The following is a 27,283-nucleotide window of genomic DNA, read 5'->3' as shown; positions in this document are numbered from 1 at the left end:
CTTCTCATTCTCCTGCTGGTTTCCCTTCCTGCCCCTGCTAACAGGTGTTCTACTCTGTTTCTTGTTGGTTTTCTAAGCCTTTGTCATACTTTCTTCAAACTGCCCAGTGTCAGGGTGCCACCTATTTTCTGCTGGCACCCTGTGTGACACATGGCCTTAATCCATAGTCAGAGAATAGACAGAGCCCCATGGAATGCTGGGCAAATGTCAAGACCTGTTGGCTTTCAGATCATTAACCGTTCACCCCTTCCCAGCCCAAAACATCAGGATCCAGGATACTTGAGATATCTCATACGCAGAATTTTAAATGCCCAATGCTTGTATTATTGACCCTTTTTTGGGAAGGGGAAATTAGACCTCAGAAGGTTCTGCCTGTAGTTGGTTGGAATTAGGGATTGAAAATATTCAGTGGAAAGAAGGTGGGGGTTTACCATGATTTGTTTTTTAATATTTTCTTTCTTTCTTTCTTTCTTTCTTTCTTTCTTTCTTTCTTTCTTTCTTTCTTTCTTTCTCTTTCTTCCTTCCTTCCCTCCCTCCCTCCCTCCCTCCCTCCCTCCTTTCTTTCTTTCTTTCTTTCTTTCTTTCTTTCTTTCTTTCTTTCTTTCTTTCTTTCTTTCTTTCATTCTTTTTTTTTCCTGGCAAGACCTCACATACTTTAGCCAGTCTGTCATCAAATTTGCTATAGGAAAGGATGACATTGGACTTCTGATCCTCCTACACTAGCATTTTGGTGCTGGGATTATAGGTATGAACTGCTGTGTCCAGTTTATGTAACACTGAGGATTGAACCCAGAGCTTTGTGCATGTTATATAAGCACTCTACCAAATGAGCTACATTTCAAGTTTGTCCCAGCAACACACAAACTTTTTTTGGTTATTATTCCCTAAATAATACAGTACAAAGACTCTCTACATAATGTTTATATTGTATTATGTATTGTAACTTATTTAGAGATTATTTAAAGTATGTTGGAGGATGTGCACAGACTATATACAAATGCTACACCATTTTAATATACAAGACTTGAGAATTCTTGGTTTGTGGTATTCAGAGTTCCTGGAGCCAGACCTCCACAGACACAGGGTTGACTGTAGTCAGAGGCAGGTTCAATGGTTAATTCAAGTCTGGATTGATAAGGAATGGGTATCAATAACTTGATGCAATCACCAAATCTCCTCCAATTCATTATTTCCCCTGGCAAAGCACAGGGCTCTTAGCTGTTGGTAGACCCTGTCCATGCTCCCCCTCTCCAGCCTCCCCCCCCCCTATGAACTAGCCGCACTGGGAAAACTGGGGGAAAACACATCTGGATCCTGCTCTCGGAGCTTACAGTCTAATGGGGAAGGCACTCCAAGTGAGCACAGATAAACTGAAAGCTGGATTGAGAGCCATGAAGAAAAGAGACCTGGATGGATAATGGTGTCTTTACTGAGAGACTGGGGGGTGGAGGAGCCAGGGTTCGAGTCTCAGCATGTCACTTAGAGATGAGTGGGTTGTTAGATATGGGGATCTGATGTTTAGGTTGAAAAGCTTTCTGCTGTCTTGCCAGGTGTTCTTAGGTTCCATCTTGGAGAGCTTTTCTTGAGAACACAATGCCAAATGATTTCCATGCCCATAACCATCGTTCAGTATCATTCAATCATTTACTTATTCATTCAACAAATTCATCTCATGGTCTGTGCTGTGCTAGAATTGGTTCTCTTCTGTGCCAGGGTTGGAGTTGACAACTAGAGTAGATGAATAAATCATACCCAGAATGGAAAGTGCTGTGCGAAAAGGGAATCACCAAAATGGGCCTCAGAAGCAGTCATGTGGAATACCAGTGATGGAGAAGGCTCTGTTCAGAGATGGTTAAGGGAACGAGCATCCATGTTGAAGCTGGAGACACTTAAAACATGGGCTTATTGCCATTCTTGGGCCTCATGGAAAAGGGAAAGAGGAACTGGGGAGTCAGTGGGGAGATGGAGTCTCAGCCGAGGATATAGTCAGAACACTAGCAACAGCCTAGAAAATCAAAGCAAGAGAGACAGTGAGACCGCTCAGCAGCTAAGGTCCCTCACATCAGATCTGAGAACCTGAGTTCAAGGCCAGGAACCCACGTGATAGAAAGTGCTATTGACAAGCATAGCAGAAGAGTCTTAGGGAGTAAGAGAAAGAATTTGGAAATAGAGTGGTTAAGAAAGGACTCCACAAGAAGGGGCCGTTGAAGCTAAGACTTGAAGGTGATATATCTCTAGGTGGGTCTTTCCCCTAGCCTAAAGTCATCACTCCCTCCTTCATCCTCTCCATCCTGATGTGAAGGCCTTGCCTCTGTGGAGGAGGGAGTTCCTCTCACAGGGTCCTCAGGGACAGACACTCTGCTCCCTTTCTTCTCAAAGGAACAATGCCTTTACTGCACCCATCCTGAATGCCTGGCGCACATCATTTCGTCTAGGAAACTGCAAAGCACAGCTGGGGAATGAGGCCACTCAGACCATTTTCCAACTCCTTGGTCAGCTGCTTTCTCCAATGAAAGATTAAGTTAATATTTCAAGTTCCCACTGGGCGCACAGATATCCTGACAACCAGAAGAACTGGGAGTCCTTCTCACTATGCTAAATGACTCTAAAACTCTTAAGATGGTATGAATCAGAATCTCAGAGTCTAAAACAGATCATCTGTGTCCTCAGAGCACTTCTGACATGGGCAGTTAGTTGCTCCCCTATGTCAAGAAAACCTCTCCCAAACTAGGGAAAGAGGGAGGACCTGGACTGAACCAAATCTAGTCTCTCTCTCTCTCTCTCTCTCTGCTCTCTCTCTCTCTCTCTCTCTCTCTCTCTCTCTCTCTCTCTCTGTCTCTTCTTCTTCTTTGATAAGGTTTCTCTGTATAGCCCTGCCTGTCCTGGTACTCCCTTTGAACACCAGGCTGGTCTTGAACTCAGAGATCTGCTTGCCTCTGCCTCCTGAGTGGGTCACTACCACCCAAAACTAGTTTTTAATTCTTTTTTTTTCAGATTTATTTGTTTTATTTTATGTCTATGATTATTTTGCCCAACTGTATGGCCTGTTACACCACATGTGTGCCAGGTACCAGTGGAGGTCAGGAGAGGGCATTAGATCCCCCTTGAACTGGAGTTACAGATGGTTGTGAGATCCTAGATGGGCACTGGAAACCCAACAGGGTCCCTACCAAAAAAGCAGGTATTCTTAGCTGCTGAACCTTCACTCCGCTTCCTGGGGGGATTTGTCATTGTTCTTGTGTTTGTGTGTGTGTGTGTGTAAGTGTGTGTGTGTGTCTGGGAGTTTTGCCACTATAGATGTCTGTGCACCACTTGCACGCCAGGCTCCCCCAAGGCTAGTCTTAAGCATCATTGGGGGACTGGGAATCTTGTTTTTCTTTTCTTTTTCTCTTTGTTTGTGTGCTTCTTGAGACACGGTTTCTCTGTGTAGCCCTGGCTGTTCTGAAACTCACTCTGTAGACCCAGCTGACCTCAAACTCAAAGATCTGCCTGCCTCTGCCTGCTCAGCACTGGGATTAAAGATGTGTCCTGTGACCCCCTGACAGGACTGTTTTTTTAAAAAACACTGATTTCTAGGCCCTACTCCAGATCTTCTGAATCAGAACCTCCCAGGAGGAGGCCACGCTTTACTTTACTGAAACAAGAACCTCCTTGGTGTGTAGTCTGGAAGCAGCGCACACTGAGGTGATCAGGGTGATTGCTCTCAGGTGGTTTCCAGCTTAGGGAGGAAGGGCTGGACAGAAATGTGTTGCACAGAAACAACACATCAATGATGTGTTTTGAAGGAGATTAGCAATTACGCACAAAATGCCTACCATGTGGCACATCTTGTTTTCCCTAAGCTCTTATGAGATAATCATATCCTAAACTCTGTGATTGAAATTTCACACCTTGGAAAACCTGCAGTAGATCTTTGCAAGAGTGTGAGGGAGCTCATCTGAATGTGTTCTTTGTGGGACCTCCTCTGGTGAAGAGAGCTTAGGTAAGTCGTTGCTACAGAGTCCCTGAGAGGGAGGCTGCTCTGTTTGTCATCAACAGGAAAACGACACTCGTCAGCTTCTCTTCTTTGTAGCCTGTAATATCATCAGAAACAATTCGGATGAGGACCCAGTAGCTGGAAAACAAGTGTTCTGGGACAGACAACAGTCAAGAAGTGGCTGGACACAAGTTGATCGGACGTGTGAGGGGCTCCTGAGGGAGGAGGTGGGCGTGTGAGGAGCTGATCCTGAGGGAGGAGGCCCCTGCTGGAGTACAGCGGATTCTGAGGCTGACCAAGCCGTGGCACTGACTTGCTTGCTGAGTGTGGATAAGTCACCTCCAAAATTTGGGCGTCTGCAAATGAAAACAGGGTTTGTCTCAGAATCAGATGTTTTCTTTGGCTATTCCGGTTTTAGTATTTTGAATTCTGAAATACTTCTGACCTTACCGCGAGGAACGCGTGCAGGAATGGTGGTACCCAGAGAGAGGAAACCAAGAGAGAGGGGCCCAGTGCCACACAGCGACACACGCCCGACTCCACCAAAGCCTAGCAATTGGTCTGGGTTTCTGGAGATCAGCTTTTCACTTAGGTTGGCTGAGACTTCGAGACACAAATGAGAGAAATTCTGTCTGGGATCCAGGAAGCAGGTGGTTCCCCACAACCGGGTGAGGCCAAGGAGCTGGGCGGAGGCGCCCCAAGCCAGCCAGCGCAGAAGCTGGTGTGCTAAGGCAGGGCGGGGCCAGAGGAGGGACACCCTGGGAAGGAAAGGGGAGCCTAGAGCCAGTAGGAGTGCTGAGCTGTGAGGGCGCTCAGCGCCGCTGGGCATCATTGCGGTGCTCGCTGAAGACAGACTGCAGAGGCAGGTAAGGCGCCACAGGGTTGGAAAAGCTATCCACAGTCCCGGCAAGACGTGCAGGGGTTTCGGTGTTTTTCTTGAGAGGGAGGACCCGATGCGGGGTGCTGATAAAACATAGAGTGGATCTTCCAGGGGGAGAAACTAGCAATCCCAGGAAACACAGGGAGTAGAGAGTTTCGCTGAGCATGGAAAGTCGTCTGTGGTCCGAAGAGGCTCTCCCAGGCTTTCCACTAGGCAGCAAAATCTCCTCCTCTCCTACCGATAAGCGAACACTTACAGGTCTGCAGCGGGACACTCGCGGAAATAACATTCCAGGAGTCCGTCTTGCTCGACCAAAGCTGCGGGCTCTGCAGAACTGCCATGCCCATTCTGCTCCGCTGGGACCAGCCCTCAGCGACCAGATCCTCAGAAATCCCGGGACTGGCTGAAGCATCTTCTGCTTCTAGTAGCAGGTCTAGGTTGAAAGTCAGGAATCTTGGGTTCTAGTTTTCAGATGGTGTAAACTGATGCAGGTCAACCACGGTTCTGTGCCTTGTGTTTTCTTAGATCACCTGCTGTAAAATGGGTCTCCTGCTTCAGTTGCTCCCAGGTAATCCAATCTGGGCAAAGGGGAGGTGTCTCAGGCAGTGGGTTAGAGCCCGGGAAGCAAAGTCCTAATCTCTGCCTCCTGCTCCTCATTAATTTGCATGGGAGGAAACTGAGGCCCCAGGATAATCTTATCACCAGGGGCCATATTGGATTAGAACCAGTGTTTCCTCACTCCTAGCCCAGGACTCTATTTCACGTATAGATATTGAATAAACTCTTTCTCTCTGGCCCCAGCCACTATGTCAATTCCAAATGGGTGTGATGCTGGAGGCATTAAAAACTGCCTTTAAAGTCTGTTGACTCCCGAGGATGAAAACCGACTAGCAACTTTCTTCAGTTCAAATTCCAAAGGCACCCACACTTGGGAGGCAGAGGCAGAGGCAGGTGGATTTCTGAATTCGAGGCCAGCCTTGTCTACAGAGTGAGTTCCAGGACAGCCAGGGCTACACAGTCTACTCTATCTCGGGAGGTGGGGGGGGGGGGGGGAGAAAGAAAGAAAGGAAGAAAGAAAGAAAGAAAGAAAGAAAGAAAGAAAGAAAGAAAGAAAGAAAGAAAGAAAAGGAAGAAGGAAGGAAGGAAGGAAGGAAGGAAGGAAGGAAGAAAGAAAGAAAAGAAAGAAAAGAAAGAAAAAATTCCTCAGGGCATGTTTCTATCTGTAATGCAGGGGAGGGAGGCAGAGAAGACCAAGAACCTCCAGCCTATGCTTGGCTACACAGACTTCCCTGTAGGGGCAGAGGCTCAGATCTCCTCGTTCTCACAGGACAAAAGGCACTTGTAAATAGCAAGGGTTGCAGGATGGGACATGAGGGTGGGACATGAGGAGGAGAGCAACCCCCTGGTGTCTGGGGGGTGGGGAGGAGGAGGACTCAGCAGGGGGCAGGCTCGTGAGAAGACTGCTCTTAGGGAACAGTGTGAACAGCCTTCCCAGTAATGTTCTCCTGCCTGCTCTTTCTGAAACACACTGCCGCCTATTGTCTCTTCCAGTTCTCAAGAGGTGAACTGGGCTCTCTGGTAATTACCTCCCATCTTACAGATATGGTTCAGAGGAAATAAATGAAGCATTCAAGGTCACATAGCCAGGACTGGGATCATGAAAGGCACTCTTGAAAGGCAAGATCAGAGGCTGGGACTTGGGCTATCAGTGTGTCGTTTGTGGGTGTGGTTGGTCACACCTTCAGTAGGTACACAGGGAAGAGCATTGCAAAACCATTTACCGTTGTTTGGGGGCCAAGAATGTTTGCCCTTTGGATAAACGGGCTTAGATCAGATGTGGGAAGTGTCTGGGTTTCCAAAGGAGGCTGAGAATTTCCCACTCCTGCCCCATGCCACCTGCTCAAAGGGCCTTCTCTTTATCTAGGGCAGCCTGTCTTGGTCTAACTTGGAATCTTTTCTATTTTGGTTTTCTATTAAAACATTGAAAGCTGTTTCCACGACCCTATTAGGGGAAGAGTTGGAGAGTGTACTCTCTTATAGGAGAGGTATTTGAGTCACTTGTTCTCTTTGGTTCTCACTGTGTAAACAGGCCTGAAGAATAAAGAAATGCATGAGGCCCAGACCCCTGTCATGAAACCTCCAAGCATATGTTCAGGGATACACTGGGCCCACATCTATACTCACACACAGATTCCAAACAGCCCAGTTCTCTAATAAGGCTGTTTTGAAGGCACTCTGGTAACAAACAAGAGGAGAAACTAATTAGTTATTGAATAGGGGAGGAGGTATCTCTGGAAAGGCTCTAAACAGGTGGCATAGAGCAGGGTCTTGAAGAATGAGTTTAAGAAAAGAGCATGAGCAAAGGCGAGAAGCCTGGGAGTGTGAGGAGTGCCTGAGGAGCTCACAGCCTGAGTTCATTGTCATGGTCACAGATACTGGAGAGCCACAGGGAGACAGAGCCAAGGCAGGGCCACATTGAGAGGAGCTCAGCAACCATTAGCTAGTTAGTTTGTGTTCCACTTTGCTCGGTAGCTGTCAGTCTGCTTTCTAAGCTAGCCCATTGACTATTTCAACCAAGGGCCTCTCTACAACAGGGCTCTGTCTCTTCCATCCTGGAAACTTGATAATCAATGACTCTCCAGGAGATGGAAACCCAGGGAACTCAAGGAAGAGAAACAAAATGGTCAGTGTTTCCATCTGTGCTCACTTGGAACCAAGAGGCAGGTTACAGGCACCCAGTCTGTTCCTTCTTCAGTGCTCTGCTTCTCCTTACCCCAGTAAGATGCCCAGCCCCTGCCACCTTGTCCCCACCCAAACCTAGCACCTAAGGAAGGTCTGATGGGTGACGGTTTGTTTGACTCCAGTCAAGAATCCCACCTTGTCCTTCGCTTGCCTCTTACCCCAACTTCCCACACAATCTGTTTCTTCCCAGGGACAGAGCACCCTTGTAGGTAAGAGGCTAGGAGAAAAGGAACAAGTGGATCGGTTTGGCCCCCACCTTCCCTAGGCTGGAATGTCAGATGTAAGTCAATCCCCAGACTCAGAAATCTTAGCCTGCAGGGAAGACTCTGAAGCCTTCTCTGTCTTGGGTTGAAGTCCTCTAAAAGGCAACCCAAGGGCTGCCTCCACTAGCCAACCCAGTCTCCCAAGACCTCACTCACAACACGGTTCTGTGATTCATAATGTCACAGGATATTTGAGCTTCATTTTACAGATGCAGATAGAAGATGAGATTAAAAAAAAAAAAAGGAATCACATGCCTAGAGTCACACAAGTAGCCACGGGACCAAGACAGTTGCCCGGGCTTCCATTTCCTTAACTGTAAGGCTGTAAAATGAGGACATTTAGCCTTGGTGAAATCTGAAGGCCTGTCCAGCTCCTGTGCTACACAAGCCACCACTGCTCTCTGTGGGATTTACAGCCAAACCTTACATAAGGCTTTTTAATCTTCATGACAAAGCCTTGCCACAGAGAGTTAATTCTAGGATACATTTTAATTATTTTATTACATTGATTGGCATGTGTGTCCATGTGGAGGTCAGAGGACAGGTTTCAGGAGTTGGCTCTCTTCACCATGAAGACTGCAGGATCAAACTCAGCCCATCAAGTTTAGCAGCAAGTGCCTTTACTCACAGAGTCATCTTAACAGCTCCCTGGAACACATCCATATGCTGTCTGTCCAAACAGATTTGATTTGTAATGTGTCATGTAGTTCTATGAACCTGCAAGCTGCCATTTTACCCCAGCACCCTGGGGGAAGACAAGGGTTTATGTTGTTCCATTGTCAAAAAGTCACCCAATTAAGATGTTATGAGCCTGGAATGGGGAGACAGCAATCAGATGTCCCTTGGCCACTGCATAGTTCTATAGCTACAACTCTAGGCTAGCTTGAGCCAGCTGTTGCAGGAAGGGGAGAGGAGCAGGGGTGGGGTCAGAACCCACAGAAAGATGCTTGCGCAACCCTTAGGAACTGGGTGATCCACCCTTGGTTCTGAGGTTTGTGTCTCTTTCTCTTCTTCCTCTTCTGCCTTCTCCCCGGTTTCTAGCTCTGGGCCTTCCCCATCAACATCAAGACTCTGGCTGCATCCAGATGCACCCTGCAAGGAACTGAGGGGCCTTGTGGGATATCCACAGAAAGATCCTCAAAGATGTCTCAGAGCCAGCAGAGTCTCCAAACTGTTTGGTGAGTTCCCCAGATCCATGGTATTCTCCCTGTGTCCTGCTGAGTAAAAAAAAAAAAAAAAAAAAAAAAAAAAAAAAAAAAAAAAACGCTTTCTCAGGAAAACTGGCGGGGAGAGCAGGGGGGGGGGTTGGGGGGGGAGCGGGGAGAGTGGGGAGAGCGGGGAGAGTCTCTCCTTGTTGTGTAGATGCTTCCAGTTTCCAAATAGCTGAGTGTCTTTATTTGTCTTTCAAAATGAAAGGGGCCTTTTACCGCCTCTCCAATGCAGTAAGAGTGCATTCTTCCTGCAAGCTTGGGAAGCAGGGAGGGGGTGACAACCTTCTTAGTGATAGTTAAACATGCATAACTCAAACCTTCCTTCTTACCCATTTGGGAGCTCAGTGAAGTAGTATTACCCATCTTGACATTGCCATGGTATAAATCCCTAGAAACTTGCATCTTGCAACAGAAACTTCATACTCATTGTTCAATAGTTCCCACTGACAACCTCTTTTTGATAGGTACTGAAGCTACACCCTTCGTGGTTTCTAACTTCCCTCCGAGTAGGCTTTTCTAGATCATGCTCTTTGTCTGTGTTTGTCTGTAAATGTAGCTGCAGCCTTTCCTCCATCAACCCTCCTGTCAGTCATGCCCTTCCCAAGTCCCTCTCACTTCTCAGATTTATCCCTGCTCTCTTTGTTTGTTGAAAAACCTCAACGGTTTTTCATGGAATGTAGGCCAGTCTTGGGTGACAGTAGGGTACTGCTCTATTATTCTGTCCCCCAAACTCTACATCAAGTCATTATAAGTATTTATCATTGTTAGAACTATGGGGGAGACACCTGATAGATAATAATCATTTTTGATATGTATAGGTAATAATAATGGTTGTTGACAGTTCTACCTAGGCGAAAGAGAGCTTTGGAATCAGTCATAGAATTATGGTTGTTTGGCCTCTTAAGGACTCCTGAAAATAGACACTATTTACTCTAGGAACAAGCTACTTATTTGTTTGGGGGTCTCAGTTTCCCTGTGTATAAAATGGAAGGAGTTAGATTAAATAACTCCTAAAGTCCTTGTGGCCTAAAGTCTAGCAAATTTATATAATCCAAGAAAAAAAAAAAGAGAATAACATGGCTTTCAATAGCCAGGAGAGACTATTCCACATGCACTGCAGGATGCTATCATAATTGCTCACATAAGGCAGAGAGGAAATCGCACTTAGCACTTCCTATCACTGAGCCTGAGGCCTTGTGGAGAAGTCAGACCAGAAGAATGGAGAAAAGATGATAGTTTCAGAGCTCTAGCACAGGTATACAAAGTGAGGAAGTTGTTCAAGCTGTGGGTAAGAAACCACCCTTTCTCTTTTTTCTCTTATCATCAGATCACATTCCAGCTCCTCCCATACCTCAATTTCTGTTGCTATGGAGACTTCCAATGGGACTGAGACCTGGTACAAGAGCCTCCATGCTGTGCTGAAGGCTCTGAACACAACCCTTCACACTCACTTGCTCTGCCGGCCTGGACCAGGGCCAGGATCAGGACCAGGGCCAGACAATCAAACTGAGGATCGCCGGGCTAGCCTTCCTGGTCGCAATGACAACTCCTACATGTATATTCTCTTTGTCATGTTCCTATTTGCTGTCACTGTGGGCAGCCTCATCCTGGGATATACCCGTTCACGCAAAGTGGACAAACGTAGTGACCCCTATCATGTGTACATCAAGAACCGTGTGTCTATGATCTGATGTGAGGTGACTGAGGACAATGGAAAATTACGATGTCTGAGGATTGTCTCCTTGGGCCTCTGGAACTCCTCTCAACTCCTCCTCCTATCAAGCGTTGGTGTCTCTGTCTATATAAGATCAACAAGAAATTGATAAGAGAGTTAGGTCATCGTTGGGACCAGAGAAGAGGGGCTGACAGGCCCGGTCTTGTGGATGAAACATTTTTTCCAGACACAAATGTGCATTATAAACTCAGAGCCCACGAACACATAGGTAGAAGTATGAACAACCAGCAAGTAGAAGAGGAAGCTGTGGTAAAGGGAAATGGGGCTGGAAGATGCTCTGGATATATAATCTTTTAATGTATGATCTTCAACATGAGAAACCTTGATAAATCTAAGAGTGCTACTTAATTGTATTGATTCATATTTCTCAAATACTCTTAGCATGTGTGGGGTTTGCCTCATCTGCCAAGAAAACAGAACAAGTCCTGTGACTGGAATCCAGGAACTCTGGTCCTTCCTTCTAGGACTTTTCGATCCCACTTGGGGTAAGATCCAGGCCAGAAGAACGTTCGGCCAAGCCCAGAAATGCGTGCCTATAATTGCAGTGCTCAAGAGGCTGAGTGGGGGAGGATCACTTGAATTCAGGAGTTCAAGACCAGCCTAGGCAAGCCCTATCTTGGTAGGGACTTGGTGGGGGCTGCTGAGAAATATCTTACTTTTACAAATATTATCAAAGGCATGTCACTGTGTTAATGCATTGCTCGGGCACTTTCTGGATCTTAAGACGACTGCAAAGCACAGAGTCGTGAGCATTACACTCATTAGTGACATGGTCATATACTTCTTGAGCCATGTTACTGTGCCCTTCCCAGTCACAACTCCAATCACAGGGACTTCACTACTTCGGGTGTAGGTCTACTCTGAATTCTGTGAGAAATGTTTCAATAACAACTTGAAACTTGCTTCTAGGAGATTACACCTAGGAGATACAGTGTCCCTAATGTCTGTTCTAGGAGATTATTGTTGTTGTTTCAATAACAACTTGAAACTTACTTCTAGGAGATTATGTTATACCTAGGAGATACCATGTTTAAAGATACAGTTTGTAAAAAGTTTGGTTCAATGGGTGAACCAGTTGGCATCTTACTTTTTTTTTTTTTTTTTTTTTTTTCTGAGACAGGGTTTCTCTGTGTAGTCCTGGCTGTCCTGGAACTCACTCTGTAGACCAAGCTGGCCTCAAACTCAGAAATCTGCCTGCCTCTGCCTCCCAAGTGCTGGGATTACAGGCATTGTTTTTGGTTTTGGTTTTTTTTGTGGTTTTTTTTTTATTTGTTCTTTGTGTGTTTTGGCTTTGGTTTTGTCAAATTGATACAATCTAGAGAATCTGAGAAAAGGGAACCTCAGCTGAGAAAATGTCCTGTCAGTCTGGCCTGTAGAATATATTTTTGATTGATGATTGATGTTGAAGGGCCAGGCCCACTGTAAGTAGTACCTTGGGTAGTAGTTGTGGGGTATATAGGAAAGCGAAGTGAACAAGCCAGAAGGAAGTCTGTATGTAGCATTCCCCATAGATCTGTTTCAGTACCCACCTCCGGGTTCCTGACCTGATTTCCCTCAGGTCAGATGGTGACCCGAGAGGTGTAAAATGAAACACCCCTTCCCCACTCCAAGTTTCCTTTGATTATGATGCTTATCACAACACTAAAACCCCCTAACCAAAACAGCTGGATACTCCCCTTTTTTGGTCTTTTCCTTTTTCTGTTTAGTATAATGAAATATTTAGACTTGAAAATTTAAATGCCTTACCAATTCTGCTCTTACATATACGTTCATTAGGCTGAAGCATGTAAAATTGCTACTTGTAGGCCAAAGGCAGGTGAATACCAGGTTATTTCACATGATTCTTCATATAGCATGGTGAGGGAATTCTTTACCAGCTATTTATTCCAGGGCCCAGACTTGGAACCACCCACTGCTGTGTCTGATTTCTATCTGAGGGATCTCTGTGTGCTTCCCAGAAGGCCTCACCGAAACATACATATTTGTACTCGGCAGTCTTTCAAAGGATTTTTGACAGCAGTTATGTCAGTGGCATAGGATTATAGGTGGTCTTCCCTTCCCATGTCAGTGGGGTGTGTCATACTCAACTTCCATGACTCAACATTCCACAGTTGCATTCTAAAGGGCTGGAAAGCTGCTCCTCCCTTGACACAGTAAAACCAAATGCTCCTCAGAGCACAGGCTGCTCTTGCAGAGGACCCAGGTCTGTTCCCAGTTCTCATGGAATGGCTCACAGCCATCTAACTCCATAGTAAGAGATCCAGTGTTCTCTTCTGGCCTCTGAGGGCACTAGCATGCATGTGGCACACAGACATACCTGCAAGTCAACATCATACACATGAAACAAATAAATAGATCTTTAAAACACGATAAAATAAATGGTTCTGTGTTTCTTGAAAGCTCAAAAGAGCGCATCTTCCCATGAGCAGTCATGTTGGATCTCTGTAAAAGTATTCTGAGAGCTCTTCTTTATCTCTTCTCGAGAGGGAAGAGGTGACTTCCTTAAGGACATTGGACAAGGCAAGACAACAGACTCTGAAGTCTACAGCCAATGGGATTTTAGAGGCTATCCCCTCTAGACATCCAAGTAAAAAGGCACTGCCATCGAGTAAGGCAATGAGTGGTCAGGTGAAGAAAGCTGTGTCTTTGAGAAATGAGATTAACTTGGTCAGCAGCGGTCAGAGAATGGTAGGACAGAACTGAGCTTTGAAACGTAGAAGAAACCGGCAGATTGAATGGAGACAGTAAGACAAGGGGAGCTTGGAGCAGAGGCATTCAGACACACTGTTTGTTCTTGGAACCTGGAGAGAAGGAACAAAACGGTGGCGCTGTGGTCGCTCTCTGACTCCAGTGTCCACGCTTGTGGAGGAGGCTCAGCACACACACTCAGCAGGATAATTCCAGTTCCTTTACTTACACATTGCAGAAACCCAATGTATACTAACATGAGTGCAGGCGATATTATGAATACAGCACACCTCATGGCTCAAACTCGAGGGATCTCAGGACCAGGAACTATGTCTGAATTCACAGACTAGGAATGCTGTACGTCTCACTACTGAGGGTCAGATTAAACAACATTCTAGAATTCTAAGAGGTAGGTTTAACATTCTAATATGCTCTGATGAAGCCCTTCCTGTCAGCCCTCTGTCAAACTGATCCCAGAGGGATGAATGATGTCTCCTGATAGTGAGACATCATTCAGCCCACCAGATCTTTGTCTGCATTCGTTCTGCCCTCTGCTGGCCAAATCTCAGAACATTGTCTTGACTTTCTTTTCTTTTTTCTTTTCTTTTCTTTCTTTCTTTCTTTCTTTCTTTCTTTCTTTCTTTCTTTCTTTCTTTCTTTCTTTCTTTCTTTCTTTCTTTCTTTCTTTCTTTCTTTTTTTTTTTTAAGATTTATTTATTATATCTGAGTACACTGTTGCTGTCTTCAGACACCCCAGAAGAGGGCATCAGATCTCATTATGGGTCGTTGTGAGCCACCATGTGGTTGCTGGGATTTTAACTCAGGACCTCTGGAAGAGCAGTCATTGCTTTTAACCACTGAGCCATCTCTCCAGCCCTGTCTTGACTTTCAAAGCAAAATTTGAGACTCGTTTATGGATCAGATATATTTATTGCATGCATACTATACAGTAAGCATCGCCAGAGGATGATGTCAGACATACGTAAGCAAGCAATCCCTGAGGATATTGCTACAAGCAGACCCCAGCCTATGAAATTTGCATGTCTTTAATATCTCACAATAGATAACATAGCAGGTATTTCCTATAAATATTTTTCAAAAAAACCCTCACTTATGTTTGACCTAGTGTCTTTAGAAGAAACTATTCCTTGGTGAGGGATGTTTGGCAGGAAAAACATGCAAGGGACAGAATGAAGTACACAGGGGTTGTGGGAGGAGCCTAACAAGGTGCATCTCGGGCTGTGACTAGCCTTGGTCTGATGCACAGGGAACTGTCATACATGGCTGGGGTATAAAATATCTGCAAATCGTACACTCTTTTGAGGTAAGGGAACCTTTTGCACTCCTAAACTTATCAGTTCATTATTGTAAGTCATGTAGCTCAGACAGGAAGACTAGAGGAGGAGATGAGGGGGGTTCTGGTCAGAGAGGCAGTTCTGTGGAGAGGGCTGGCAGCCAGGAGCTGCAGCAGGAGAGCACAGTGAAAACACGCTCCCGGGGATGCACTCCTGACTGAATTGGGTAGTTCCTAGGGAAGGGTCTGAGGTTTGCCACCACGTGGGTTCTACCTTTTGTGGGTCTCCTCTTTATCATGTTGGGCCTGCCAGTGATTAGCGGGGTACTCCCTCCAACTCCCAAGCTTGCTCACATTTGCTTGAGGGCCTGTCTTTGGGGAAGGGGCAATGCTAAGCTGATGACATAATCACTCTCCAAAGATGAAGAGTTTTCACAGGACTTCTTCAGCATCCGTCACAGCTGTGCTTGCTGGGAAACCGGAGCAGAATGCGCCATCTTAAGCGAGCCTTCAAGTGTAAGAGACAAGATGGAAATTGGGTGGGATGGTACATGCTTGCAATCCTAGCATTTGGGAGGTAAGGTAGGAAGAAGGATTAGGAGTTCAAAGCCAGCCTTGGTTCCAGGAGCAGGGGTGAGGCAAAGGACACATGAAATAAAAAACAAAACATAATAGCACTAAATAGAAGCAAGTAATAAGCCATAACGTACCAGAAAGTAAGAGGGACAGATAACAATGTGAAGGTCAAAAGAGGGAAAGGGACTGGGCAGTGGTAGCACACGCCTTTATTCCCAGCACTCAGGAGGCAGAGGCAGGTGAATCTCTGTGAGTTCAATGCCAGCCTGATCCACAGAGTGAGTTTCCAGGACAGCCAGGGCTACACAGAGAAACCCTGTCTTGAAAAACAAACAAAATTCAAAAATGAGGAGAAAGGATGCTTTGCTCAGTGACGCTCTTGTCTTTGAAAGAGGCGGGGCATGGTGGCACATCTGTGCAGTCTCAGCACCGGCGAAGCAGAGACAAGCAGATACCTGGGATTCAATGGCCATCTAGTCTAGCCTCTTTGGAAAGCACCAGGCCAAAAAGAGATTTTATCTTTCTAAACAAGACAGCTGAGAAAGAGCAACCACCGGTGTCCTCTGGACTCCGCCTGCGCGCGCACACACACACATGTACATGCATATACCAAAAAAGGAGGAAAAGGAAGTATTGGTGGACGTTTCTGGAAGTGGATTAGTTAAAGAATTAGTAAGACTTGATTAGAAGGTGCAGTCGAGTATGGTCCATGGGTGGTAACCAGTGTAAGCTGCTGGCGCTGCTGAGCTCCGGCATCCAGTGACCCAGGACATCACCTCCAACCAGCTTTACCGTGCAGTCCTCAGACGCTTCCTGACTGCAGCTTTTGTGCTTAGTGAGGAGAGAGAGTCTGGACTCCTAGATTAGGAGTCCAGGGCCAGAGGTTTACCCTAAAGCACACGGGGCAAAGCTGCATACATTTCTATGCTCGGGCCCTTTACGAGGGCTTATCCTCCAGCAGGCTGAAGAGAAGCTGATACAGGAGGTCTGTCATGGCCCAGCCACCATCCACTTACTCAAGAAACTGAGTAAGAGAATAGCTTGGTGGCCAGCTCGTAGTCTTGAGTCTCCAGGGCCAGAGCAAAACACTTATAATGCTGCCAGAAGGGAGGAAGCTGCCACCTTAATTGGAGCTTCTCAGGAGGGCAACTGTGGAACCCTTAGGAACATAAATAAATCTGTCTTGTGAATGTGACTTCGAGACTTTTGATCCCCTCCTGACCCCCGCAATGGCACCAATGAGTCTGGTCTCTGTTCTCATTGGCATCGTGATATTCACATATCAGTGTAAGCCCAGGAGGCGCAGACAAAGCAAGGCTTTCAGAGCCAACCCTGTATAAAAAGATTCTTCTTTCAAGTGTTACTGAGGATCCTGAACACGATCTGCCTGATGAAATCAGAGATGCTTGCAGCAGTGGTTAACACATGACAGAGAGTGAGATGCTGGGGGTAAGCGAGTCAGAGGTTAGTCAAGAGGAAAGAAGCGGGGAAGAAAGCTAGAAAGTGACGAACAACTGCATCCTCCGGTACACACTGCCACGAGCCAAGGGACGCCTCTTCCCGGAGGCGGTTGATAAGCAGTGATGAACTAATAGATACGATGGTCTAACCGCATTGCTTCAGGTTGGGATAGCACTGAGTGACCAACTCAGTTCCAGAACTCCAGGATCAGCCACAGCTTCCATCACAACCGTCCTGAGTTAGCTTTTGTCATCTGCTCACTCCTGCTTCCTTACTTCTTTACCACCAACTTCCCAGAGTGTTCCCCAAAAACCTTCTGTACGTAATTCTCCATTTCCAAGGCGTCAATTTCTCCTCAAGAACTGCATTAACACTGAGCCTATTCCAAAGTTGGTGTCCATTAGGACAGAGGAATGGGGTGATAATATCGAAGGGGCAGTTACTGGTTCCAGTAAACTAAACTAAAACAAAGAGACTAGCAATGCTAACAGCCTTGCAGCCACCAAATAGAAGGAGCTAGCCGCTAGATGGCGCAGCCCTATAGAGCAGCAGTTCCTTCACAGCAGAGAAACTTGCCTTAGCTAGGGCAGACACTCAGCACTCTAGGAAGGGGAGAAATGGTGGCTCGTTATTTATGCCCTTGTTTTTCCTTTTACATATTCTAGGGACACAAGTGTCCTGCCTGTTTCAACACCTTAGCACCATGCCCTCTGTGCCATTACATATACTCAACTGATCTCTATACAAGACTCCCAAAGTCTGTTTTGTTTTTCTATGTGCCATAGTCATTGTTGCCAAGGGGATACTAATGATAGGACATGTGGAATTCCGAACAGTTGCTATGATTCTCACCTAAAAACTGACGAGAATAGGTAATGAAATCTGTGGAGCCTTCCCTCTTCCCCCCTCCCCTCTGTTTCCCTAGTTGCATGAGGATCTGATGTAACAGCATTGGTTGTGAAATATAGTGGCTCAGGGAAAGTAGTCATGGGAACCGTTGAAGATGAAGAGTTTGAGAAAGATGTGTAACTGAGTCAATCAATCGACTCTCTTGTTGTGGAGTTAATAAAAAGAAATATTTCCTACTTGAAAAAACATTTCGTCTTTTGAAGGTCAGAGGGTTTTCCTTACCTCAGGGGGGACATACTTGGAAATTTATTTTCCACTGTATAAATTTCTAAAGTAGAGTTTGTTTGTCTAGGGGAGGAACCATCCAAGAATTACAGGGAAGAGAGATGGGTTCTACAAAACTTGGAAGATGAATGGGTAATAGGGACCTGTGTTTGGCCATCTCCCAGTCACCTCACAGTCTCTCTGGCAGTGATGACTGCAAAGTCACCCAGAGAAATGGACACCAAACCAGGGCGTTGGTTCTTCTTCTGACTGGTCCATACATGTTGGACAATGAGTATTTTCTATGTAACTTCAGTGGACAAAAGACAGTTCTCCAGGTTTTCTGTGGCTTCCAGTGTTTCAAGGTCTATAACTCTCTGCATTATGCCTGGCAGTGGGTCTCTGTATTCTCATCTGCTGTATAAGGAAGCCTCCCTGAAAATGGCTGAATAAGGCACTGATCTATGAGTATAGCAGATTATCATTAAGGGATCATTTTATTGCTATGTTTTGGGTTGGTTTAGTTTTTAGTTTTAGTTTTAGAACAGTAGTATTTGGTTTACCACTGAGTCCCTGGGCTAGTCTCAGGTTCTTGGCCACCCAAGCATTATCAGGGAGGGGTTCCATCTTGTGGTATGTGTTTTAAGTCAAATCAGCGATTGGCTGGCTACTCCCACAAGCTTTGTACCACCATTGCCTTAGCATATCAAATAGGTAAGATACCATTGTGAATCAAAAAGTCTGTGTTTGCATTTCTCTTTTGGTGGTGTACAGAATAACTTTCTATACCCAAGACGCTAGAACATAGAATGTTAGCATGAATTCAACTGGGTTATTTGTTTTCATGATATCTAGTTTCTTCATTTCTTTATATATTTTGAATATTAGCCCTGTATTGGATGTGTAGTTGGTGAAAATTTTTCCCATTCTGTAGGCTGCCACTTTGTCTAAATGATGTTATCCTTTGCTTTCCAGAAGCTTCTCAGTATTATGAGACCACATTTATTAGTTGTTGATCTTAGTGCTTTCCTTGTGCTAATGAGTTCAAGGTTATTCCCGACTTTTTCTTTGATAAGGTTCAGTGTATTCAGTTTTTGCTGAGGTCTTTGAACCATTTAGAGTTGAGTTTTGTGCAGAGTGATAAGTATGGATCTATTTGGATTTTTCTATATGCAGCTGTCCAGTCTGTCTAGCACAATTTGTTGAAGATTCTGTCTTTTTTTTTCCCAGTGTGTATTTCTGGCTTCTTTGTCAGAATCCGGTGTGCATAGGTATGTGGATCTATGTCTTGTTAAACTACTTCCTGCTGATTGGGGGCATCAATTTCCTTGGCAAGTCCAATCTTTGCTGTCAAGACATCCAATTTTTTTTTCTCATCTCTTTGCTCATGTCCACTTGAGAAACTACAGCAGCAAGGAAATTAGCAGCCACCTCAGCCTCTTGGGGCTCTGGAATGTTTATACCCACTGAAAAGTCCCCAGAATTCCAAACATAAGCTATCCTTAGCAAAATCACAGCCCTGCCAGAGCATGAGACAAATCATAGCTGCTATGGACAATCTGAAGCATCCCCAGATCCCACATCTGGAATTAAAATAAAAAATGTAATTGCATAACATTTTTGTGTTTTTAAAGAAACCAAAATTCTCACTACAGGGTAAAACCTCCAGCAATTCTTTTATTCTTCAGGTTTGCTTTAGCTATGCTGGGTTTGTGTTTTTCCACATGAAGCTGAAAATTATCCTTTTAAGATCTGTGAAGGATTGTGTTGAAATTCTGATGGGGATTGTGTTGGCTTTGAAGACTGTTTTATGCCTCAGGATGGCTACTTTACTATATTAATCCTATCGACCCATGAGGATGGGAGATCTTTCCATCTTCTGATATATTTTTCAATCTCTTAAAAGTTTTTATCATACAAATAGTTTGCTTGTTTGGTTAGAACTGCCACAAAATATTGTTATGTTATTTGAGGCTTGTTTCCCTGATTTCTTTCTCAGTCCATTCGCTATTTGTACTTAAGAGGCTACTGATTTTTGTGAGTTGGTTATCTATACAGTTACTTTTTTGAAAAGTGTTTATCCATTGTAAGAGTCTCCCAGTGGAGCTTTTAGAGTCATATGTATATACTACCATATCGCCTGCAAATAGAGATGAGCTGCCTTCTTTGTATCCCCCTTGATTTCCTTTAGTTGTCGTATTGCTCTAGCTAAGACTTCAAGTACTATATTAAGTAGATAGAGAATTGGATAATGTTCTTTCTGTTTCTGTTTTGTGGAATAATTTGAGGAATATTGGCATTAACTCTTCTTTGAAAGTCTGATAGAATTCTGTGCTAAAACCATCTAGTCCTGGGTTTTTTGTCATTGTTGTTGTTGTGAGACTTTTAATAAATATCTCTATTTCATTAGGAGTTATAGATCTGTTTAGATTTCTTATTTGATCTTAATTTAACTTTGGTAAGAGATGTGTATTGAGAAAATTATCATTCCTTTTAATTCCCAGTTTGTTTAAATACAGGTTTTTAAAAGAATGTCCTGAAGATTCTCTGGATTTCTTCAGTGCCTGTTGCTATGTCCCCTTTCCATCTCTGATGATGTTAATTTGGATATTCTCTCTCAGTGTTTTAGTTAATTTGAATACAGGCTTGCTAATCTTTTCTCAAAGAACCAACTCTGTTTTATTGACTCTTTGTATTTGTTTGTGTTTTATTGATTACAGCCCTGATTTTGATGATTTCTTGCAGTCGACCCCTTTCTTCTTGTTCAAGAGCTTTCTGTGTGCTGTTATATTACTGGTATGAGAACTCTACAACCTGTCTTATGTAGCACTTACTGCTATGAATTCGCCTTCTTGAATTTTCCTTCATTGTGTTCTATATGTTTGGGTGTATTGTGTATTCATTTTCATTCCAGTTTAGAAAGTTTTCATTTTTCTTTATTTATGTCTTGACCTACTTTTCAGTAAGTAGTCAGCTGTTCAGTTTCTGTGAGTTTGTAAGGTTTCTGTTGTTGATATTCAGCTTTAATCTTTGATGGTCAGATAGAATGAAAGATGTTAGTTTCATTTTCTTGTATCTGAGTATGTGGTCAGTTCTGGGAGGTGCTGAGAAGAAGGTATACTCTTCTGTGTTTGGGTGACGTGTTCTGTAAATATCTTTTAAGTCCATTTGCTTTATAACATCAGTTATCTCCAGCATTTCTCTGTTTTTGCTAGATGACATGTTTATTGATGAGAGTGGGGCATTGAAGTCTCCCACTATCAGTGTGTGAGGGTTAATGTAGTAGTGTCTCTTTTACAGACTTGGGTGCCCCTGTGTTTGATGCATAGATGTTAAGAATTATAATGTCCTCTTGGTGGATTTTTCCTTGGATGAATAACCTTTGTATCCTTTATCTCTTCTGATTAGCTGTAGTGTGAAGTCAATTTTGCAGATATTAAAATGACTGCTTTTGGTCCATTTGCTTGAAATATGTTTTCCATCCTTTTATCTTGAGTTGATGTATATCCTTGATAGTAAGATGTGTTTCTACTGGGCACACGCCTTTAATCCCAGCACTTGGAAGAAAGAGGCAGGCAGATTTCTGAGTTTGAGGCCAGCCTGGTCTACAGAGTGAGTTCCAGGACAGTTAGGGCTATACAGAGAAACCCTGTCTTGAAAAAAAAAATGTGTTTCTAGCACTGAGCAGAAGAACAGATCCTGGCTTTGTATTTGTTCTGTTAGCCTGTGTCTTTTTATTGGATGGATTGAAGCTATTGATGTTGAGAGATACCAATAAGCAGTGTTTGTTGAGTCCTGGTATTTTCTTGGTATTGTGGCGGTAGTGATTGTGTGTGTGTGTGTGTGTGTGTGTGTGTGTGTGCTTCCTCTCTTTTGATTTTTCTGGTCTAGGATTATTTATTCCTTTTGTTTGCTTTGGCATGCTTAACATTGTTAGGTTGGAGTTTTTCTTCTAGCATCTCCCATGGGGATGGATTTGTGGCTAGAATTGCTTTTTTTATTATTATGGAATGTCTTATTTTTTCCATCTATTCTGATGAAAAGTTTTTCTGAGTATAGTATTCTGGGATGGCATCTATGGTCACTTAGAGATTGTAGCACATCCTTCTGGCTTTTAGAGTTTCCAATAAGAAATCAGATGTTATTTATTCTAATAGGTCTGCCTTTATTTGTTGCTTTTTCCCTTGCAGTGCTTAGTATTCTTTCTTTATTCTGTAGGTTTAGTGTTCTATCTATCATTTACTATGGGAGTTTCCTTTTCTAGTTCAATTTACTTGGTGTTCTTGCATTTCAATAGGCATTTCCTTCTTTACATTAGGGAAATTTTCTTCTATAATTTTGTTGAAAAATTTTCTGTGCTCTTGACCTGGGTTTCTTCTCTTTCTTCTATTACTATTATTCTTAGATTTGGTCTTTCATAGTGTACCAGATTTTATGAATGTTTTGTGCCAGATAGTTTTTTAGATTTAACATTTTCTTTGACTGAGATATTCATTTCTTCTATTGTGTCTTAGTGACTGAGAGTCTTTCTCCCATCTCTTGTATTCCTTTCACGAAACTTGCCTCTGAGGTTCCTGTTCCAATTCCTAAATTGTTTATTTCCAGAGTTCCCTCAGTTTGGGTTTTCATTATAAATAGTTCCACTTTTAGGCCTTAAACTATTTTGTCATTTTCTTCCACTGTTTGATTTTCATAGATTTCTTTAATTTAATTTCCTCTTTAAGGCCATTTATTATATTCATAAAGGGTATTTCAAGGTCTTTCTCTTGTGCTTCAGTTATGTTGAAATACTCAAGGCCTGCTGTGGTAGGCTTGCTAGACTCTAGTGAGGACATATCATCCTGGCTGTTATTGACGATGGTTTTATATCAGTGTCAGGCATTTGTGTTGGGGAAGATTGTAATTGTAGGTGCCAATACCTAGTCTTGACTTTATTGGGTGGGTGTTTTGTTCCTTGGATTCTGTTGCTCTTTCTGGTTCTTAGGAGCGTGTAGTGGCTGTGTGTTGCCTGGTAGGATTTTCTGGGATCCTGACAGGTGTGGCCACTGCTGGTTTTAGGTAAAATTTGTTTCTAGGTATTAGGAGCTGATACTTAGGAATAGAGGGATGGGATGAGGTGTTGTTATTGATGGGGTCCACAGAAGAGAAGAAAGCAGGGTGTTTTCTCAGGGTCTGTTTAGTCCCCTTGGAGTGGTGGTAGAGTGAAGAGAGGCCTCAGCAGGTGGCCTGCTACTGACCTGAGGATGAAAGCAGGAGACTGGATTTAGAGGAATGGAAGGACAGGTCAAAATATGTTGCTAGCCCACCTCCTTTGTTTGTTTGTTTGTTTAAGTGAAGAAGTGATAATGTTCTTGTACTGGTTACCAACAAATCAAATAATTTACAGTAGTTGACGTTCTAAGCTCATGATAGCAAATCTTGTTTGGCTACATCAATAAAGCACAGCAGTGGCCTATTAAGGGATTAAAATGTATTAGGCAACACACTGTTTTGTTTAATCCTCACAACATACCTCTGAGGAAACACCAAGACTCAAAGTTGTTAATTGGGCTGACCAAGGTCACATGATAGTAAATGATGTGTGCCAGGCTCCGAGGAACTTCTAGACACATCATTCTTTGATGTTTAGTCTATTATTCATTAATTCACTTGACCACTATATAGTCTGACAGTAAGTGGGATCAATAAAGCTATTTTTTCCAACAGTGAGACCAATCGACAGCTTTAGTAGTCTTCAGAACAAAAGGTTCTTAGAATTGTAGAATGTTTTCACTGGCAGCTGGCATAGTGGAAGAACAGAGGCTTTAGAGACAGAAGGACTAAACTAGAATACCAGGCTCTGCTAATCATTTCTTATGTGACCTTAAGCAATTTATTTAACCAGTCAGATTATCAACTTCCATATCCAAATGGAATAGGCAGCAAATATGGACATACATTTTTATTAAACTGATGTAAATATTAGATATAATGGCACATAAACAAACTATGTAATTTTCATGTCCATTATAAAATAAAAATATGGGGCTCCCTTTTGGAAAACCATTAAGAAGATTGTAACAGCAAAGAACTAGCCAGTGGTAGGAAACTGGGCGTACTGGTACGCGTCTACAATACCAGCATTCTGAATGGCAGCAGGAGGATAGAGGTTAGAGCTAGATTGGGTAATAGAGCAAGACCCTGTCTCAAAAAGCATAATTAAGTACTGGATGGGTGGTGCCAAGGGAAAAGTGCTTGCTGCATAGACATGAGGGTTAGAGTTCAGATCCTCATCCCCACATAAAAGCTATGTGAGGCAGTGTGCACCTGTAACTCTGAGGTCAGATGGGCAGACCCCAGGGCCTCCGTGGCCGGGCAGACCCCAGGGCCTCTGTGGCCGGTCAGCCTGGCTGCATTGGTAAGTTCCAAGCTCAGTGAGAGAGCCTGTCCCTAAAGAAGTGGGGGAGGGGATGGGGGACAGAAATAGAGACCGATAGAAAAAGACACCCAATGCTGGTCTCTGGCAGCTACATGCATACTCCAGGCAAGTGCACCTGCACATACATGCATAAGAGCCCACAAAGATGAGACAGATAAATGAGTGAATAAGTATGTAAGTAAATAAATAAATAAACAAATAAATGAAATTATAGGGCTCTTATAAGTATAGAGACCTGATGGTATAACAATGTCTTACATGGCAGGTATGTATACATTAGATTTCCTCCCTCTAGATCACTGCTTCTAATTCTCTTATTTTTCAAATGAGGCACTTAAAGTTCAAAGAAAAAGCAAGCCTACAAATATTGGCAGAGTCAGGATCACAACCAAGACCTGCATTTGCCAAGTGTGTTATGGACGATGGAAATACATACTCTTTGAACACAAGTGTCTATCAACAAGCAAGTTTCTAAACACTGGGTAGGTGAAATCAACATTTTGAGGGATTTTCAGAGATTTTTTTCCCTCTGATACATGAATCCCAGAGACAGATGTAATACAGAACACTGCCCAGCAGTATTTGATGTGGACTTTTAAAAGGAGCATACTAAATATGTCTTAAATGTCTCTCAGAAGTACTATTTTGTAGACTGCTTTAGGGCAGTAGAAGTTTCCATGGGCTTTGATCTGTTGGCTGAGGTTGTTCATATTATAAGCTAGAAGCAAACAGATTTCTTCCATTAGGCAGTTCTCTTGGTATCCTCATCTCAGCTGACTTGTAAGCCTGAGGATATAAAAAGAATGAAAACCAGATTCTGGAAAAAGCATATTTGTTTAGAGTCACCCAGTTGTATCCAAAAGCAATTCTAATATGCCATTCTCCCAGGAGTAAGAATACAGAAACAAAACACACATCATGACCCCCAAATTCTTTCCATTTTGGGTTGCTCACAGCCAACACACTACAGAAGCACTAGCTAAGATCCAAAACAAAGTTACACAGCCAGACACTCGGGGTGCTTGTCTTAGTTTCTCCACTTACCAGCCATTTGACCTACATTAATTCATCTGTGCAACCCTTTACCCTCTGATCAAATTCAATCACCCTCGCCCTTCTTTGAACTACCATACGTTTAGGTTTTAACTGTGACCCTCTGCCCCAGGCTTATAAAAACCTCTATGAAACATAGTTTTGCAAACAGCAGATTAGATGATCTCTGTGGCTCCTTTGAGCTTCCGTGGTCTGTGATTCCAAACACCTTGCTGTTCTCGTGTTTGTGTACGCATTCGTGTGTGTGTGTGTGTGTGTGTGTGTGTGTGTGTGTGTGTGTGTGCTGATACTTTCTGAGGCATCACATTCCCCTGGAACTGGAATGACTGGTGAGCCACTTGACAAGGGTTCTGGGAACCTAACTCCAGTCATCTGCACAGATATGGCGCATGCTCTTAACTCCTGGACCATCTCTCAAGCCTGCTATTTATATAATTTACTTATTTTTATTTCATGTGCATTGGTGTTTTTCCTGCATTTTGGTCTGTGTGAGGGTGTTGGATCCCCTGGAACTGGAGTTACAGGGTGTTATGAGTTGCCATGTGGGTGCTGGGGAATTGAACTCTGATCCTCTGGAAGAGCAGCTGGGGCACGTAAGCCCATCTCTCTGGCCCATCGAGCCCATTTTCATGCCCTTTTGATACACAGGTTTTAGCAAAACAGTTTTTCTGTATTTTGATGATGTCCCAGCTGCAGATCCCCTCCACAACTCGGGGAGACGACTCTACCACCATGATAAAACCAAAAACCAAACTTGCATGCTAAACCTGATGCTGAATTTGAACTCACTCTTTGATCCTGAGGATTCTGTTGGTGGACTCACATAGTGTATGTCCTTGCTTCCCTTAGAATGAGTCCTCCACCCTGGCAAAGGAAAGCCCCCACCAGTTCTGTGTGAATTGGGCCTACTGTACTGGAGTGCTTATCTGGGTCCTCCAGGAAGCAGACACCCAGATGGAGTGAGAGATGCAAGAAATCTCACTGAGGGAAAAATCTGTGAAGGACCCAGGGATGAGGTGTCCTGAGTAGGTACCTGGGAAAGTTCAAACTGTAATGCACCTTGACACCCATTTAAATAGTGGGAGCCTAAGACTTCCATTCGGCTCTGGTAAAGACTTAGCTACCATGATAGGGATCAGAGACTGCCCATCGAAGGAGCCAGTCAGGAGGGGAAAGGCCAGGGAGACACTAATGGGGGTGTGGTAGGGCAGAGGTAACACTGCAGCAGATTCCAGAGGTACTGCAACTAGAGGCCTGCAGCTAGCTACACTCCTCTCAGCAGCCAGAGAGTAGCGGTGAGCTGCCACGTGGGCGAGCGCTGCATCGCACGTGCCTGATGATGTAAACCTCAAGGGCAGACACAGCTGAACTCAATCTGAGGCTTCTTGTACATATTTATTCCAAACAGTCGTTGAGTGTACAAAGCATTGTGTAAGGCACTACAGCAGCCTGCCTCCTCACCCCCTTCTTCTATAGAAGAAGCGGAGCTCATCTGGACCAGCTTCAGGTAAGGGGGTGAGTCTTTTGAGCCTGTCTTGACATTCATGTATATTAGGACTATGTCAGGCTTAGTTAAAAACAACAACAACAAAAAACAAAACAAACAAACAAAAAAAACCAAAAAGAATCCTTAGGAAACCCAAGGTAAGTTTGGATAAAATACACCTCAGTTTGGGGGAAGCTTGGAGCAGATTTCCAAAATCTTTACACAACCATTAGATGTACCAAAATAAACAAACAAACAAAATTTAGAAAGGAGTCTTTTGCTAGAACTGCTCCTGGAGACACCAGCAAATCTTGAAATTGCTCTGGCAGCCTACTGAATGGTGCAAAAGCATGATCCTCCCCTAGGGCCCTGCCGGCCAAGAGTCAA

At 44.0% G+C, this 27,283-nt stretch overlaps 1 protein-coding gene across 2 annotated transcripts; it reads left to right on the top strand.

Annotated features, from left to right (window-relative positions):
• The first annotated feature begins 4,738 nt into the window (after positions 1 to 4,738).
• Kcne3 (potassium voltage-gated channel subfamily E regulatory subunit 3) lies at positions 4,739 to 11,142 on the top strand. 2 transcript variants are annotated; one of them, XM_052157690.1, is made up of 4 exons: positions 4,739 to 4,842; positions 5,382 to 5,424; positions 8,903 to 9,039; positions 10,400 to 11,142. In XM_052157690.1, exon 4 carries the CDS (start codon positions 10,440 to 10,442, stop codon positions 10,761 to 10,763), a length of 324 nt encoding a protein of 107 aa, XP_052013650.1. In that variant the 5' UTR covers positions 4,739 to 4,842; positions 5,382 to 5,424; positions 8,903 to 9,039; positions 10,400 to 10,439; the 3' UTR covers positions 10,764 to 11,142. The 2 variants fall into 2 exon arrangements, with proteins under 2 accessions (XP_052013650.1, XP_052013643.1); XM_052157683.1 differs by lacking the exon at positions 5,382 to 5,424.
• The last annotated feature ends 16,141 nt before the right edge of the window (positions 11,143 to 27,283 follow it).

Source organism: Apodemus sylvaticus, chromosome 1, assembly GCF_947179515.1.
Source record: "Apodemus sylvaticus chromosome 1, mApoSyl1.1, whole genome shotgun sequence".
NCBI classification, from domain to species: domain Eukaryota; kingdom Metazoa; phylum Chordata; class Mammalia; order Rodentia; family Muridae; genus Apodemus; species Apodemus sylvaticus.
Note: the sequence above shows the minus strand (reverse complement) of the source record. Positions and strands in the feature narration are given on the sequence as shown.

Excerpts from the sequence above, each read along its gene's own strand:
- Kcne3 (XM_052157683.1), top strand. The coding sequence starts at position 10,440 with ATGGAGACTTCCAATGGGACTGAGACCTGGTACAAGAGCCTCCATGCT.